Here is a 15,653-nt window from a genome sequence, read left to right on the forward strand (position 1 = left end):
CATTGAGTCAGAAGGACTGAATGATGTGTCCTGTCCCATAACTGGGTTGGTGGCAGTGGGCAGGGTGGTGGTGGTGGTTCCCCCAGGCCTCCTGCTTGCCCCCTGGGCTGATAGAACATCTTCGCCTTCTGAGGGTGTTCCCTTGCATCTTCCCTGTGCACGATGCATTGACATGCTGGGAAGAGGACTGAGGATGGGTCCTATCCAGACTTCTCAGTGATGGTGACACTGCCTTTAGCTGACAGGGCAGGCAGGGCCGAGGTGGCTGCCAGGTCTCCGCTCTCATTCTCACTCTGGACAGGCAGGGGTGAGGGTGTTCCAGGGTTAAGATGGTGGGCGTGAGCCTGAGAGACATGGGTCTCATCCCTGCCTCATGAAGATTGTGCTGCTGCAACTATAGTTTCTATTGTGGTCTGTGCATGGGTTGAAAGAATAATTTCCAGGCTCGTAGCAGGTTGAAGAGAAAGTAGAGTTTATTGAGATGAGAGACGCTGTGAGTGCAGGAGGGTTGATAATTAGGGAGAACCAACACCTAGCTAGAGCTTGTGGGCATGTCTATTTTTATAACCCAGGGAGAGGAGAGAACTCAGGATACACCTGCTGACCTGCTGATTGGTTGGGGAAAGAGGGGTCTTAGGATACACTTGCTGGTTGGTTGGGGGTATATAAGCTGCCATAGGGGTAGTGTGAGGAATGGGCCACATACCTTTCCTAGTAGGGGGCAGGAAGGAGTAGGCCAGGTTGTTCAAGGTGGGGGAAGGGACATTACAGTGAGACGGGTGGGGTGATAATAAGGGTCTGATAATTATTATCTTGGCCAGAGGCTTTCAGTTCGGTCTCCTTGAAGGGGTCTTGTAGTCCAACAAGTTCCTCATCTGCAAAATAAGGATTATCATAGTGTGTGTCCCACTTAATCCTCTTTCAGGGATTAATTGATCCTTCAGGAGCCAGGAGAACCTTCCAGATGAAGCCCTCCCAGAAGTCAGCTTAGTGCCCTTTCCATCACAGAATGTTCCAGAACCCACCACTTAGATGCTTCCTCTTCTCAACCCTATAGGCTTCCTTTCTTAGAGTCCTCATCCCATCCTGCCCTGCATTTTGGTTAGTCATATCCCTAATTTATTCCACCTAGGTGGGTTTCAGGGTCATATCCCAGGATCTCCGGCCCCCTCGCTCACTTTTCCTCTGCAGCCTGCCCCGCCCCAGGCCCCTTGCAGGAGGTTCTCGGAGCACCTTTCCTGGGTGCACACGCCCTTCCCTCTACCTGGAATGCCCCCCACCCCTCAGGTTTGCCTCCTCAAGGGACCATTAGCGTGTCTGAAGCATTTCCAGATTGCAGAGGTGCTTTTGAAAATATGGGGTCCCTGCGGCAACTACCCACAGTCACTGCCAGGTGACTGGATGGTGATTTGAAAGACTTAGAAATCGGTATGTTGCTTTGAACAAGAATGGGTTCTTCATTGCCCGGGGCAGGTTACTGGGCCACCAGCTGTTTTTCCTCACAACGTCTAATACACCCCCCCCATCGCTTGTTCCTGAGGCCCACAAAAAAGCCGTAGGAGTAAAGTGATTAGAGGAACTTCAGCCGCTTTGCTCTCTCTGAATGGCCCTCTTTCATCAGGAGTTGCAGGGACAAGGGCCTTTTTCAACCCAAATATCAGGGGAAGACAAGGGTTTCACCAGAGCCATTTGCTGTCTGGGCGGGACCACCTTCCGGACGGCTGGGCTCTTCTTCGCTGGAGGGCTGCCGCCCCTCGCTCAGACCCTCAGCCTTCTCCGGAGGGCATGGTGGGAGGAGCTGGGGGGAGCCCGCCATGTGACTGTGCGGTCATGGACCTCTTTTGTCATACCAACTTCTGCATCTCCGTCCAGCCAGCTCACCTCTTCTGCTCTTCAGAGGTCGCTGGGCCAAGTTAGTAGGTATCACCACCGCCGGTTCTGTCTCCCTCCTGTGCGTGGGTCTCTGGATGACACTGGCTGTTGCTGCTCTGAGGGCTGGGGTTTCCTGTCTGTCTGCTGTAGAAACTAAAATCCTGGCTTGTCTCCTAAAACGGCAGTAACTGGGATCTGTATGGTGAAGAGCAAAGCTGTGAGGTTGGGGGGAAGGAGGGCAGGGGCCGAACTTGTTTTTAATTCCCCATGGAGATTTGTCCTGAAGTAGCGACAGGGAAAACATTTCCTTTGTGTTTGTCCAGATCTGACCTCGTGGGACTTGGGGCACTCTCTAGGGCACCAGTGTCTTTGGGGAGAAGGTGGTCTTTCTATAGCTGGGATGGATGCTTGGTGGGTTGTTTCCTTGTCCTGAGAACCTAGTAAATATGAGTGCCATCCCCACAGCAGAGTTTGTGAAGGACTTCCTTCCCCAATGGGTGCTTGAGACCGATGAGTTGGGTGCTGCGCCTCTCGGTATGGGAGGCCTGGACAGCCCCACAGAGCCCTGGCAGCAGGAGAGTACTCACACCAGTCATCCAGAGGGCATGGGAGGCTCTGGGCCCGGAGCAGCTCAGAACAGAAGCCGAGAAACAGGGTCCTAAAGAAGATCCACATCTTGTTTTCATAAATCCTGTGACTGCCGTGACCTCTCAGCCCCAAGTCATCCTGTGCGGTCATCCTCGTGCTGGGCGCGCTCACCGCCTCCCAGACTCGGCCATCTCGCAGGCTGGCCTTAATGTGTTCCTGGAGCTTGCCCTCAGCTTCAGACCTCGCTCCTGACGGTAAATGCCTGTGACTGTCTTCAGAGAGACAGAGGCAGAGTGTTCCAGGCCCCCAGCCACATAGCCCCCTGACTTCATATGTCGCTGGGAGGCTCTGCGACTGTGTCAGCCTCAGGAACACTGGGGAACAGCTGGCCTTGTAAGTGATCACGGGATCAAACCAGCCCATTCTTTTGCTTTGTTGCCTCCCCCCGAAAGGAAATGTAAGGGAAACCGAGGGGAATTTTCGCCCATGATTTCCAAGGCTAAGGTCACTGTCAGTGGCTGGCTGTTTCCAGAGGGCTCTGGTTTCTGGTCAATATAGATTCCCCCGCCTCCTTTTTTTTTAAACTCATGAACAAAAAAAGGTTGGGATGCCTTGCAAAGATTTTTTTTCCCCCAGCTGCTTCGATGAACTGATTGTTGTTTGAAGTTTCCTGCATTTTGGAGTCTCTTGGGCAGCTCTCTCAAATTACGATGAGACTAAGCAGTAAGCGATCCGTGTCTACCTAAAACAGCCTAGTTCTGAAAACAAACTCAGTTGCAAGACTTTAAGAAAGGAGAGGGTGACACGTTTCAGGGATGGAAAAGTGTGCAGTTGGTGAAAACTAGACAACCTGTATTTTTCTCTTGGCTGATGGATGCTCTAGAGCTCTGTGCCTCCCATGGGTGAGTGAGACTCAAAGAAAGGGTGTGTCTCATTTCTTTGGTTATGTATAATCTTGAGCTCCTCAGCACTTGAAACTTGCAGCACAGAGGCGAGACTTCTAGAGTGGAAAGGATAACCTGGCAGTACAGGTAGCAATGGACGACAAAGCTCGGTCCAGAGCACAAGTGCTGCTGTGAGGAAATAGATAGGACTGGTTGTCAGTAATTCAAAGGCCTGAATAGGAGAGGCTGAACCAAAACCTTAGTATTTGCTCTTTGAGCAGTCGTGATTTTTAGAGTGAGGATCCAACCAGAAAAATGAACAGATTTTTATTTTGGACATACTAGCATGGAAGATAACCGTTGTTCTGATTCCAGGAGCTGCTGACTTAAATGCCGGACCATGCAGTGAGTTTTCTTAGCTCCGGAGTTATGTATTAGACTTAGCTGAGTTGTTTATTCCAAGATGAGAATGTTTATTAACATTAGCTCTCTGGGACAGTGGTGATCTTGCTGTTTTATATTACAGAAAATGTCCTTGTATTTTCATCAGGACTTGATTTGCTTTCTTAAAAAAAGAAAAGGTGGCACATCATTGTAAATGAACTATAATTTTTTAAAAGTGCTTCCGTTTCTTAGAGATTTTTCTTTCAAATCAAATATGTTAATTGGTTGCTCAAGAGAGAATGAATGATTTGGATAGTTCTCTATAATTTGAGCTGTAATCTTCATAAAATTAATAAAAGTGAAATGTTTTTTGCATTATGAAGAGTATTACGTGTTTTATAGTACTTTGAAAATTCAAAAATACAGAAAAAGCTGGAGTTCCCGTCGTGGCTCAGTGGTTAACGAATCCGACTAGGAACCATGAGATTTCAAGTTTGATCCCTGGCCTTGCTCAATGGGTTAAGAATCCGGCATTGCCATGAGCTGTGGTGTGGGTTGCAGACGCGGCTCGGATCCTGAGTTGCTGTGGCTGTGGTACAGGCTGGCAGCTACAGCTCCGATTAGACCCCTAGCCTGGGAACCTCCATATGCCACAGGAGTGGCCCCATAAAAGGCAAAAAACAAACAAACAAAAAACAGAAAAAGCTTTCGACAAAATTAGGGAACCTATGTCAACATCACAAAGGCCATATATGACAAACCCACAGCTAACATTGTCCTCAGTGGTGAAAATTCAAAAATCGTTTACAAAAGTTAATGTTTGCTCAATATGGCAAATTTGGAGGATACAAGATGTAGAAAGAAAATCATAGGTGGTACACCCCTCCACCCCCTGCAAAAACACCGCTAATAATTTTGGTGTCTCTTATATGTAGTTTTCAGAGTTGATGGTGTTTGTAAATAATTGGCAGTAATTAATAACTAATACAGTCAGTCAAGTTTATAGTCTTAATTTCTGCTGAAGATTTTTTTATGACCAAATTGTGAAAGTGAAACTTTTATTGTAATTTTTTAAATTATAGGCTGAATGTAAATGTTATTGCTTCTTAAGATAACAAAGACAAAAGATTCATTGGTTCGGAGTTCCCGTCGTGGCGCAGTGGTTAACGAATCCAAGTAGGAACCATGAGGTTGCGGGTTCGATCCCTGCCCTTGCTCTGTGGGTTAACGATCTGGCGTTGCCTTGAGCTGTGGTGTAGGTCGCAGACGCGGCTCGGATCCTGCGTTGCTGTGGCTCTGGCGTAGGCTGGTGGCTGCAGCTCCGATTCGACCCCTAGCCTGGGAACGTCCACATGCCGCGGGAGCGGCCCAAAGAAATAGCAAAAAGACAAAAAAAAAAAAAAAAAAAAGGTTCATTGGTTCAATGTGAGGTTTTCTCTAGGAATAGTGGACGCAGCAACCTTGACTAAGTTAAATTGATCAGTAGCCACACATTTTTCTTAAGCTGCAAATAGTGAAAGTATGATTTCATCTTCCTTGGATTCTGTGAAGGGAAGACACTAAGAAACAGTGAGGTTGTTAAAAGTTCAGAGAGTTAGAAACAAAGATGAATAGCAAGAGTATGAAAAGTTCACAGAGGGAACCAGCCTCTCCTCGTCAGAGAGTTGGTCTCTGTTTTTAGAAGATGTATCACCGTGCAGCCCCTTTACAGTATCCTGCAGGAAAGGGCTCTTAGCTCTGGAGGAGCCCACAGAACCGTGGGTATTTTAGCCGAAGCATCATTTTATCACATAAACTCTGCAGCAAAGGTTTGGGGTCGGGGGTGGGGGGAGGTGGTATGATGTGAAATGACTGTAAGAGCTGTGTCACCTCATTTGCCTTTTACACACCACTCTCCAGCTTTTCCTCTGTGAATTCCAACCTAACTGTGCTCTGGTCTTTTTCTCCCCAGCGTAAGCGAGAGCTTTTTCATGGTGAAAGGAGCAGCCCTCTTCTTACAACAGGGAAGCAGCCCTCAAGGCCAGCGAAGTCTCCAGCATCCCCACAAGCATGCAGGTGATGGGTCTAAATTGATGCTCTTACCCCGGGACTTATTTTCTGTGCAACAGAGGAACCCTCCATTACTGGGGGTGAGCACGTTGTTGGTTTTCAAGGCCAGAGAAATAGCAGAACACAGGTTTATAATGACAGGTGCAGGTAAATACTCTTTTTTATTTTTATTTATATTATTTATTTTTTGGCTGTACCTGCAGCATGTGAAAGTTCCTGGGCCAGGGATTGAACTTGTACCACAGCAGCAGCCCAAGCTGCAACAGTGACAATGCCAATCCTTAACTTGTCAGTCCATCAGGGAGCTCCCTAGAGGCTCTTTTCAGGTCACGCACGTTTTACAGAAGCACTGGGAGCTTGTGACCCTTTGACCACATGTGTCTGTGTGAGAAGATCAGCAGCCTTCTGTTTGGCTGTAAAGATTTCCTATCAGTCTATCAGTTAACTGCAGATTTTAAGTTACAGTATAACTTTTTGTTGTTGTTGCTGTTTGTTTTTTTAGGGCTTCACCTGTGGCATATGGAAGTTTCCAGGCTAGGGGTCAAATCGGAGCTTAGTTGCTGGCTTGCACCACAGCCACAGCAATGTGGGATCCAAGCCACATCTTTGACCTACACCACGGCTCATGGCAACGCTGGGATCCTTAACCCACTTAACAGGGCTGGGGATCAAACCCGCATCCTCATGGATACTAGCCGGGTTTGTTACTGCTAAGCCACAAGGGGAACTCCCAGTAAGACTTTTTAACAAATCTACCAGAATACCTTATAGCCAGATATTCTCCCCCTGAAAATAACCACCTCAGGGGCTGTGTACCTAGTCTGTCTTTTCTCGTAGTGTTTGGAAAATTCTCATTTGGGGAATTACTTTACAAGCCTTGGACATGTACTGGGGTGGGAAGTCTTTATTCTTTCATGGTGCATTTGTTTTTTGGAAGTAGAAGTGATAAAGTAGGGGTCAAACCGAGTATTGATTGAGGTCCAAAAGCAAGCAAATAAGAAATGCCTCCAAAAAGTAATAAGACTAGTTTTCTTTGGTGACTTGACTCTGAAACTCAAGGCAGCTTGGAGAGAGGAATTCAGAAAACATTTGCATACAAGTGAATCTTTGTAGTTGGTGGGGAACCTCTCCAGGCACTTCTTGGATAGACAGCATATGTCTGATAGGAGCTGGAAGGGCCTCTGACTCTCAGGACAACAACAGGTCAAAGTAGCCGGCAGTTGGGACCAGTTTTTTTCTTGCTTTGATCATCTTGTTTGTCTAACCTCAGATCATCCAGCCTCATTCTTGATCTGAGTGCCTAGGTTAGAGTTTCCCATCTTAAACTTTATAGCAAACACTAGGACTCAATCAATATTTTCACATACTGATATTTATAATCAAGATTTAGTTCTATTTTAAGCCAAGAAAATAATCATCCTGCACAAGGAAGGCAGTGTGTTTTGTGAAAAGAATATTTGCTTTGGAGCCAGACAGACCTGGTTTCTGATCCAGTTCTCCAACTGTACAGAACATTCAAGGTCAACTTCTGAGCCCCCGTTTCCTAATCTTTACAATAGACGTCAAATTCCAGTACCTCATGTGATGCAGAATTTAAAATTAGTGCATGAGAGTTCCCAAGTGGCTCAGTGAGTTAAGTGTTATCACTGCTGTGGCTTAGGTCATTGCTGTGGCATGGGTTCTGTCCCTGGCCTGGGAACTTCTGTGTGCCTCAGGTGCAGCCAAAAAATAGAAAATAAAACAGGGAGTTCCCAGGAGTTGTGGCTCAGCTGTAAGAACCTGACTAGTATCCATGAGGATGCCAGTTCAATCCCTGGCCCCGCTCAGTGGGTTAAGGATCCAGCGTTGCCGTGCGCTGTGGTGTAGGTTGCAAACATGGCTCAGATTTAGAATTGCTGTGGCTGTGGTGCAGGCCTGCAGCTGCAGCCCCAATTCAACCCCCAGCCTGGTAATTTCCATATGCTGCAGGTGTGGCCTTAAAAAGACAAAGTAAATAATGAAATTTATGCATGTAACATACTTACCTTCTTGTAGGTACTCAGCTGTGCAGTAGCTGTAATTATTGCTACAGTGACTTCTCATCCAAGGAAACTATAAACAGAACTTTCTTTCTTCTTACTGATGGTTCTTCCCTGTTGCGAATGTGCCGATGTTCCTGTCTTAACCATAACACATACAACAAAGCCAGTGCTCAGCTTTGTTCACTAAGTATGAAGTGTCTCTTTCCTCTGATTCATAACATATTCTCACATCGTGTGCGAACTTGGGGGAGTGACCGCAGAACCTTTTTGTAAAAACCCTAAGTCAAGTTCACTCACCTCTGGAACATGCAAGAGTAGGGAGGAAACCTGGTGCGTCGGCTCTTCTCTGGGACTGGGATGGCCTGTGAGCTCAGAAAGCCGGGGGGCCACCAACCATCCCTGGATGCTCAGAAACTGACCCTGGGGTAGACACAGATGTTATGGCAAGTCCCCAGGATAGCCCACAGTCCCCCTAAGCCATCGCCATGCAGAGCTGAGTGCAGTTGAAGATTAACTCTGTCCACGTTTAAGTAATTCAGCTCATGTCAGTGTCCAGTCAAGCTGAGACTCCCTATACTTTAGGCTCTGCTTTTTTGCTTTTTTTTTTTTTCTTTTTGCAAATGCTTACTGAACCCTTCCACATACAGAAACTGTGTGCGGCTGCCAGGCCAGGGTTGGGATTTCTCTCTGTCAGTAATTCCACATTGCAGCAGACAGTTCCACTGAAAGAACTCTGTGTGGGAAAACGTCCCTGTCCCCGAGCCACTCATCAGTTGAGGGGCTGGTTTCTGCTCTCATCTGTGTGCTTCTGTGACTCGGAGTGGCTGGTGGGGGGCCTAGGCAAGCCAAGAACCAGCTGTGGTGGTTGTGTGCCATCCTGACATTGGTGACACGATAGATGAGGGGACCGTTGGGTAGAAGAAGGGAATAGGGACCATTACCTCCAGGTTGTTCCTTATAGGACATGGCGCCAGGTAAGGTATTTCACACGGTGGGCTCCTGCAATGGAGAGAACCAACAAGGGGGCAGGTTTCTAATCACCTGGTTCCTCTCTGCGGCAGAGAGTGCTATTTGGGCATCATGTAGCAATCTCCTCTAAAATTAAATGATGCTTTTAGGAGTTCCCTGGTGGCCTAGTGGTTAAGGATTCTGCGTTTTCACTGCTGTGGCTCAGGTTCGATCCCTGGCCTGGGAACTTATTTGTGCCATAGACGCAGCCAAAAAAAAAGATGCTTTTGCAAAAAGAACACATTCAGTGGATTGATCCCTGTGGGTCCATTTTTTTTTCTTTTTAAGGCCACACCTGCAGCATATGGAAGTTCCCAGGCTAGGAGTCCAATCAGAGATGCAGCTGCCAGCCTACGCCACAGTCACAGCAACTCAGGATCTCGGCATCGACTGCGACCTATACCACAGCTCATGGCAACGCCAGATCTCTAACCCACTGAGCGAGGCCAGGGATCAAACCCTCATCCTCATGCATACTAGTTGGGTTCTTAACCTGCTGAGCCAAATCAGAAACTCCTGATCCCTCTGGGTTCTAATTGTGATAATTTTTTTTTAAGATAATCTTTCTTTGGGGAGTTGCACAAGTTGAAATGAATATACATTTTCTGTAAGTTATTCCTTGCACTGCCTTCAAGATCAGTACCTTCAAAAATGAACCATTTCTTCAGAAAGAACCCCATGCAGACATTTCTGAAATACATGCAAGCTAGGGGAAAAGTGGCCTTAGAGCCACCGTTGCTGCTTACTAGCCACGAAGCTCAGTTATGGGGGCCCCTCTGCCTGGACACACAGCCTTCTTCCGTGAGTTTGACCCTGCGTGGCTATGGAGACCACCACCTCAAAGAACTTGCCCCCCGCCACCATCCCAGAGACACCCCTCAGACCCTGGGGCCACTCAGAGATGTTCAAAAGCTAACTCTGGGAGTTCCTGTTATAGCTCAGCAGAAATAAATCTGACTAGCATCCATGAGGACACATCCTTGCTCAGTGGGTTAAAGATCTGGAGTTGCCATGAGCTATGGTAGAGTTCACAGACTCGGCTTGGATCTGGTGTTGTGGCTGTGGTGTAGGCCGGCAGCTACAGCTCCAATTGAACCCCTAGGCTGGGACTCTCCATATGCCTCGGGCACGGCCCTTAAGTAAATAAATAAATAAATAATTTTTAAAAAGCCGACTCTGGATTACTGCCTATTTTAAATAACCAAGGGGAGATGAACAAACAAAAGACTGCATTTTGTTTTTTTGTTTTTTTTTTTTTGTCTTTTTAGGGCCGCCCTAGAAAGACAAAAATAAACAGATAAATAATCTGGCAATAGAGGGTTCCTGTTGTGGCTCAGTGGGTTAAGAACCCAACGTAGTGAGGGTTCTCATGAGGATGTGACTTCAACCCCTGGCCTCGCCCAGTGAATTAAGGATCCCGTGTTGCCATGAGTGACTTGGATCTGGCATTGTTGTAGCTGTAGAGTAGGCCAGCAGCTGCAGCTCCGATTTGACTCCTAGCCTGGGAACTTCCATATGCCTGGGTTGTAGCCTTAAAAAAAAAAAAAAAAAAAAACCTGGCAATAAACTCTCTCTCACACATCCTCATCATTCAATATCCAGGAGTGGACAAAGGGAAATCTAAGCCTTCTTGCAGACCCTCACAATCAGCTGCTTCTGGGTATCTGCCTAGAATGTTTACGGGTGACCTTTTTTAAACTTTCTTCATTGGTCCAACAGGGGACTTGCCTCAACATCTTCAAGTAATGATCAACCTTCTGCGTTGTGAAGATAGAATCAAGCTGGTAAGAAGAGACGAGAGGGCAAGTTTTAATTTTTAATTGTGAAATTTGGTAGGGAATTACTCATAAGCCCAGGGGCGGGGCAGGTAAGCGTGGGGGCTTTTATGTTAGAGCAGATTCTCCCGAACTGTTCACAAAAGCCAAGGCCAAGTCTGCTCCTCAGTGCCCAGAAGGTGCAGCGGGAGGGTGTATTAGGTCTCAGGGTCAAGCTATGCTAAGTCAGAATCATTGTTCCCTGGATTTTATTCATTCACTTGTTTAATAAACTTCAGAGGCTCTCCTCTGAGCTGGGCACTGTCCCTCATGCCAGGGGTATAAATGTGACTTTAGAATTTCATCTTGGAGTTCCCATTATGGCTCAGCAGGTTAAGAACCCGACATAGTGTCCCTGAGGATACAGGTTAGATCCCTGGCCTCGATTAGTAGGTTTAGGATCCAGGGTTGCTGCAAGGTGTGGTATAGGTTGCAGATGCGGCTTGCATCCTGTGTTGCTGTGGCTGTGGTATAGGCCTGCAGCTACAGCTCCAATTTGACCCCCAGCTTGGGAACTTCTGTGTGCCGCAGGTACAGCCCAAAAAAGAAAAAGAAAAAAAAGAATTTCATCTTAATTCCAAAACTTACGGGGGAAAATAAAACAAAAGCCTTTGGTCTCAGATCAGTGAAAGAAGGGGCCACTGTCCAGGAAGGCAGGCCAGTGACAGCAGCTCTGCCTGTGTAGGCTGTGCGCTTGGAGAGTGCCTGGGCGGAGCGGGTCCGCTACATGGTGGTGGTGGACAGCAGCGGGCGCCAGGACACCGAGGAGAGCATCCTGCTGGGAGTCGACTTCTCCAGTAAGGAGAGGTGAGTCTGATAGGACAGTGGTTCCCTTCTGTCAGGTGGACAGGGGTTGCTTCCAGAAAAAGGTTTTCAGGGTCCCCCACCCATGGGGGTGATGGTGGGTGATGGGTGGTCAGGTGCTGGGAAAGACAGGGCACCCAACTTCAGCTCTTGTGTGCCAAGTTCTGGTCCAGATCTAGCCTCTGCTCTCAGAGAGCCCCGGGTCTACACTGTGCTTAGAGATTTAACCCTGGGTCCTATCAGGGGTGCCCTAGAAGAGGTCACTGTAACCAGGGGGGCTTCCTGAAGGAGGTGACTGCAGTGATGAACCCCCCAGGACAAGCTGGAGTCAGCAGGGAGGATGCCTTCCAGGCCAACAGTCCCGTCTAGAAGTACGTGATTGTTCGGCATTGCTAATGTCCCATGGATTCCCAAGCACCTGGTCACAGGCTGGAAGAGAGGTTTGGAAGTTTTCCAATAACTGGAGGCGAAGATAGTTATATCCTAGACCCTATTAGTGTGTGAAATGAAGGTGAGCCACTCTTCTTACCTCTCGGATAAGCTGATGTGCGTGAGATCAGTGCAGGACCTGAATCTGTTAAAACTGGATTAAGACTCCCTTTTTTCATCATTCATGAATCTTCTCATTCATGAACCAGACCTTTTATCTGCATTCTCCCATGTGTGAGGCAATAGGCTTGGCCCAGGTAAGCAAAGACGCAGCAGTGCCCACCATTCAGGGAAGGAGAGAGCTGTCACCAGAAGCTGGGGTGACCGGCCCAGTGGAGGAGAAATGCAGGGTGGCCAGGGGAGCCCAGGAGAGGCGGGCTTGGGGGGAGTGCCAGAGGCCTTCAGGAGCGTACAACGGGCGAGTTAGGGGGGTGCGGCAGAGCAGGGGGGGCATTGGAAGAGCATTTCTGGCAGAATTGATAGCAGAAAACAAAAGCCAAGGAGGCAGTGAATGGCGTAGGGACTGTGCAGTCTCTTGCTCCTGTGAGAGGACTGCTGTTGGTCCCCATTTGTGACCAAGACATCGTTGCTTGTTACAAGTAGATGAACTCAGAAGGAGGGCATTTCTTTTATAACCTCCTCCGCAGCACATAGGAGCCTTCTGAGAGCGTGGGCAGGCGCCAGCCCCATATAGGCCAGTGGGGGTCTCCTGGGATTGGACAGGTGGGTCACAGGGCTGCAGAGGGCGAGTGGGAGCCCACGGACCTTCCCAGTTGGGGGCCAGATGCAGTGTCCTCCACGCTGGGCCTGCAGGGCAGGGAAATGGGCACTTTTATCCATCCCCAGCTTGAAAACAAGCCCTGGTCCTTACAGAAGCCTTTGGCCTGCTGGAAGCCTGATACATCTGTTTTTCTAAGTTCCTGCCATGAGATTTTGTTTCCTTATTCAAATAAAAAAGAGCGAGAGGTAAGGTTCTCCCCAGAGGGACTTCCCCAAGGGGAAGGAGTCCAGATGCAGTGTTAGGACCAAGTTTGGGGTGGGAATGATGGTGGCCACGGCTTCTCAGAGTCACATGTACACTTGCTTGCTCAGGAGACCTGAGCAACCACCCTGCAGGTCCATCTTGGGTTATGTTTGTTCTACTTTCGGGAGCACCTCAGGGACCACCAGCAGGCCCACCACCCTCCACTTGTTAGTATTTTGCAGTCTGTGAAGGATAGGCCTCTTCTCCGCCTGCACCTCAGGCCCCCGCACAGGGATGGGGGACTGTGTCCTTCCCTAGAGGTGCCCCCACCTGCTTCCTCCTTCGAGGTCGTGCTTCCTCTAAAAAGGCCTGCTTTCCCTGACTTGTGTCCTGTCCCTGCTTCCCACGTATGTAAACCACGGGCCCTCCTTGACTCTAGAGACGTTACTGTCACTCGCTGCAGGGCAGGTGGACTCACAGAAATGACAGATGTGGGGACGTGATGGAATGGGCAGGCTTGGTACAGTCGTGTCCTGGCCCCTGACCTGCCCTTTTGACTCCAGGCTGAGAGCCTGAGTGGAGGCCTTCTGCGGGCTTCTGCCCCCTGCGTAGAGCTCTCACAGGCTGTTCCCCATCTCTGCACTTAACAGAGGCCAGTTTAGATGCCGCCCTGGTTCCATAAGGACAGTTTCACCTCTGCCTGGCCTGGGCCTGGGCTTTGGCTCCCGAGCCTGGGGTCCTTGTAGCTCTCTGCTATTTTCTGTCCTTGTTACCAGTACCTGGCATGGGTCATCGGTGCTGAAAGGGGGTGAGTTTCTGGGGCGCCATCAGCCCTGGGCTTCCTGCACATGGGTCTTGTTCCAAGGAGCCCTATCCTTGCCTCTTTCCAGCACAGACACAGCCAAGTAACCCCAGGAACTCTTGAATCTCAATGTAACTTTTATTTTGCAGCTCTACAAGGGAAATATAATTATCCCATCAAGAATGGGTGGGACTGAGGAGTTCCCTGGTAGTCTAGTGGTTAGGACTCAGTGCTTTTAGTGCTGCGACCTGGGTTCAGTACCTGGTCTGGGAACTAAGATCCCACATCAAGCCACTGCACGCAGCAACCCCCCAAAAAGAATGGGTGGGACCGCATGGTGGGACTGGAGAGTTTGCCCAACACAAAAGGCTTAGCTGGGGAGTTCCCGTCGTGGCTCAATGGAAACGAATCTGACTAGCATTCATGAGGATGAGGTTCGATCCCTGATCTTGCTCAGTGTTAAGGATCTGACATTGCCATGAACTGTGCTATAGGTCGCACACGCAACTCAAATCCTGTGTTGCTGTGGCTGTGGTGTAGGCTGGCAGCTACAGCTCCGATTAGACCCCTAGCCTGGGAACCTCCATATGCCTCGAGTGCAGCCCTAAGACCAAAAAAAGAAGAAGAAGAAGGCTTAGCCGAACTTGACCCAAAGGGCTTGGAACCACCTTCCCCACAGATACAGAAGCAGAAAGCGGAAAGATCCCCCAGGGCTGCCATTGCCCTGGAGGAAGAGCAAGTTCTGTGAGGCCCAGAGCTGCCCACCTGCACAGTTGTGTGTGTGTGTGTGTAACTGCTCCCTGGAGGGGGGCTGTAGGTGGTAACAGAGATGTCTGCTCAAGATCCCAGGAGGTGGTTGGAGCTGACTTGGCAATGAGGGCCATTTCTGACAAGGCGACCCTTTCTCAAATGCCTGAAGAATTTTCATAATGAGCCAGGGAGACCCTCTGACCAAGCCCTTTCTTTCCCTCTGCGATTTCCAGCAGCACGTTCTCTTAAAGCCTTCAGGTATCACTTCACTGTTAGGATGGGCAAAACGAAAGTAGATTAAGCTGGTTTTTAAAATGGCAGGTACACAAAAGGTCCAGAAATGAAGGCCAGTCATGGTGTTAGCACTCTCCCCTCCCCCGTCACCCCAAAGCAGGTGGCAAGGGGTGGCGCTGCTGTGTCCCCTGGACTGCATATGGCCTCAGGCCAGGAGTGTGCCACCTGTCAGTGGCTTCACCCCCGCTGCAGTGTGGGCATGTGGTCAGCTGCTTGCTCCTGGCCCCCAGGAGCTACATCGAGACTTGGATCCACACCAGAATGCTGGGGTCTGAGTCTCCTGTGATTGTCTCTAAGCCGGGTCCCTGGCCATCCCAGACCCATGTCCTCTGGAATTCAATGGTGTGCCATCCCTCCAGACAGCTCTAGAGTGTCTCCCAAATACATACCCAGGCAGCCAGCCCAGGTCAGATGGTGGCCTCCAATGGGCTGGACAGCCCCAACCAGCAAGGACCCTGACTCTTCTCCTCCCTCCCATGCAGTAAAAGCTGTACCATCGGGATGGTTCTCCGACTGTGGAGCGACACAAAAATCCACCTGGATGGAGACGGGTAAGGGGAGCTCTTTGACGGCTTCTGTCACTGCAGACTTTGAAACATGAGTCACCTTGGGCAGCAATGGATGATCATTTACAGAATCCCATGTGTGACACATTCATCACATCAGGAGACGTAATACTGCTCTCCCGTGAGCCCCACAAGGCAGGGCACATCTGGGGCATGACAGAAGGGAGTTTGGGTCATGAGGTATCAGTGGAAGCGTTTTATGGGAGATCTGCTGCTGCTGTATGCAATTCGGGAACAGCAATCAATGGAAGTTCCTTCATTCTCCTTGGTTTGTTAATTGAATACTGGCCCGGTGTCCTCCGTGGGACTGGTCCCTGTAAGTTCACGGTGAACACGACACAGCAGGAGCTCAGTCTTTGAGGGCTGCAGGGGAGATATTAGTATAGCAGTGTTTCCAGTGCCGCTTGGAGGGCTGCAGAGGAGG

At 49.2% G+C, this 15,653-nt stretch overlaps 2 protein-coding genes across 8 annotated transcripts in view; one reads left to right on the plus strand and one right to left on the minus strand.

Annotated features, from left to right (window-relative positions):
• SSH1 (slingshot protein phosphatase 1) overlaps positions 1-15,653 on the plus strand; it is a 66,601-nt gene that overhangs the window by 24,574 nt on the left and 26,374 nt on the right. For 5 of the 7 annotated variants that reach the window (XR_014826991.1, XR_014826992.1, XM_001929329.6 and 2 more), the window contains 4 exons: positions 5,680-5,783; positions 10,526-10,590; positions 11,306-11,427; positions 15,146-15,214. Coding sequence is in view for 3 of the 7 variants with exons in the window: in XM_001929329.6 (XP_001929364.3) it covers positions 5,680-5,783; positions 10,526-10,590; positions 11,306-11,427; positions 15,146-15,214 (360 nt within the window). In the remaining 4 variants the exon portion in view is untranslated. Of the gene's footprint in view, positions 1-5,679; positions 5,784-10,525; positions 10,609-11,241; positions 11,428-15,145; positions 15,215-15,653 lie in introns of all 7 variants that reach the window. The other 2 variants (XM_084995656.1, XM_084995658.1) reach the window with 1 other exon arrangement.
• Positions 638-5,167, minus strand: LOC110256864 (uncharacterized). Its single transcript, XM_021074058.2, has 3 exons — positions 2,460-5,167; positions 1,882-2,067; positions 638-875 (listed from the first exon to the last, which is right to left on the minus strand). Exons 1-3 carry the CDS (start codon positions 2,881-2,883, stop codon positions 766-768), a joined length of 720 nt encoding a protein of 239 aa, XP_020929717.2. The 5' UTR covers positions 2,884-5,167; the 3' UTR covers positions 638-765.

This window comes from Sus scrofa, chromosome 14, assembly GCF_054392235.1.
Source record: "Sus scrofa isolate SSC_HxYL_T2T_F1_AM1 chromosome 14, Sscrofa_HxYL_maternal_Yorkshire_Landrace_v2.0, whole genome shotgun sequence".
In the NCBI taxonomy this organism is placed as follows: domain Eukaryota; kingdom Metazoa; phylum Chordata; class Mammalia; order Artiodactyla; family Suidae; genus Sus; species Sus scrofa.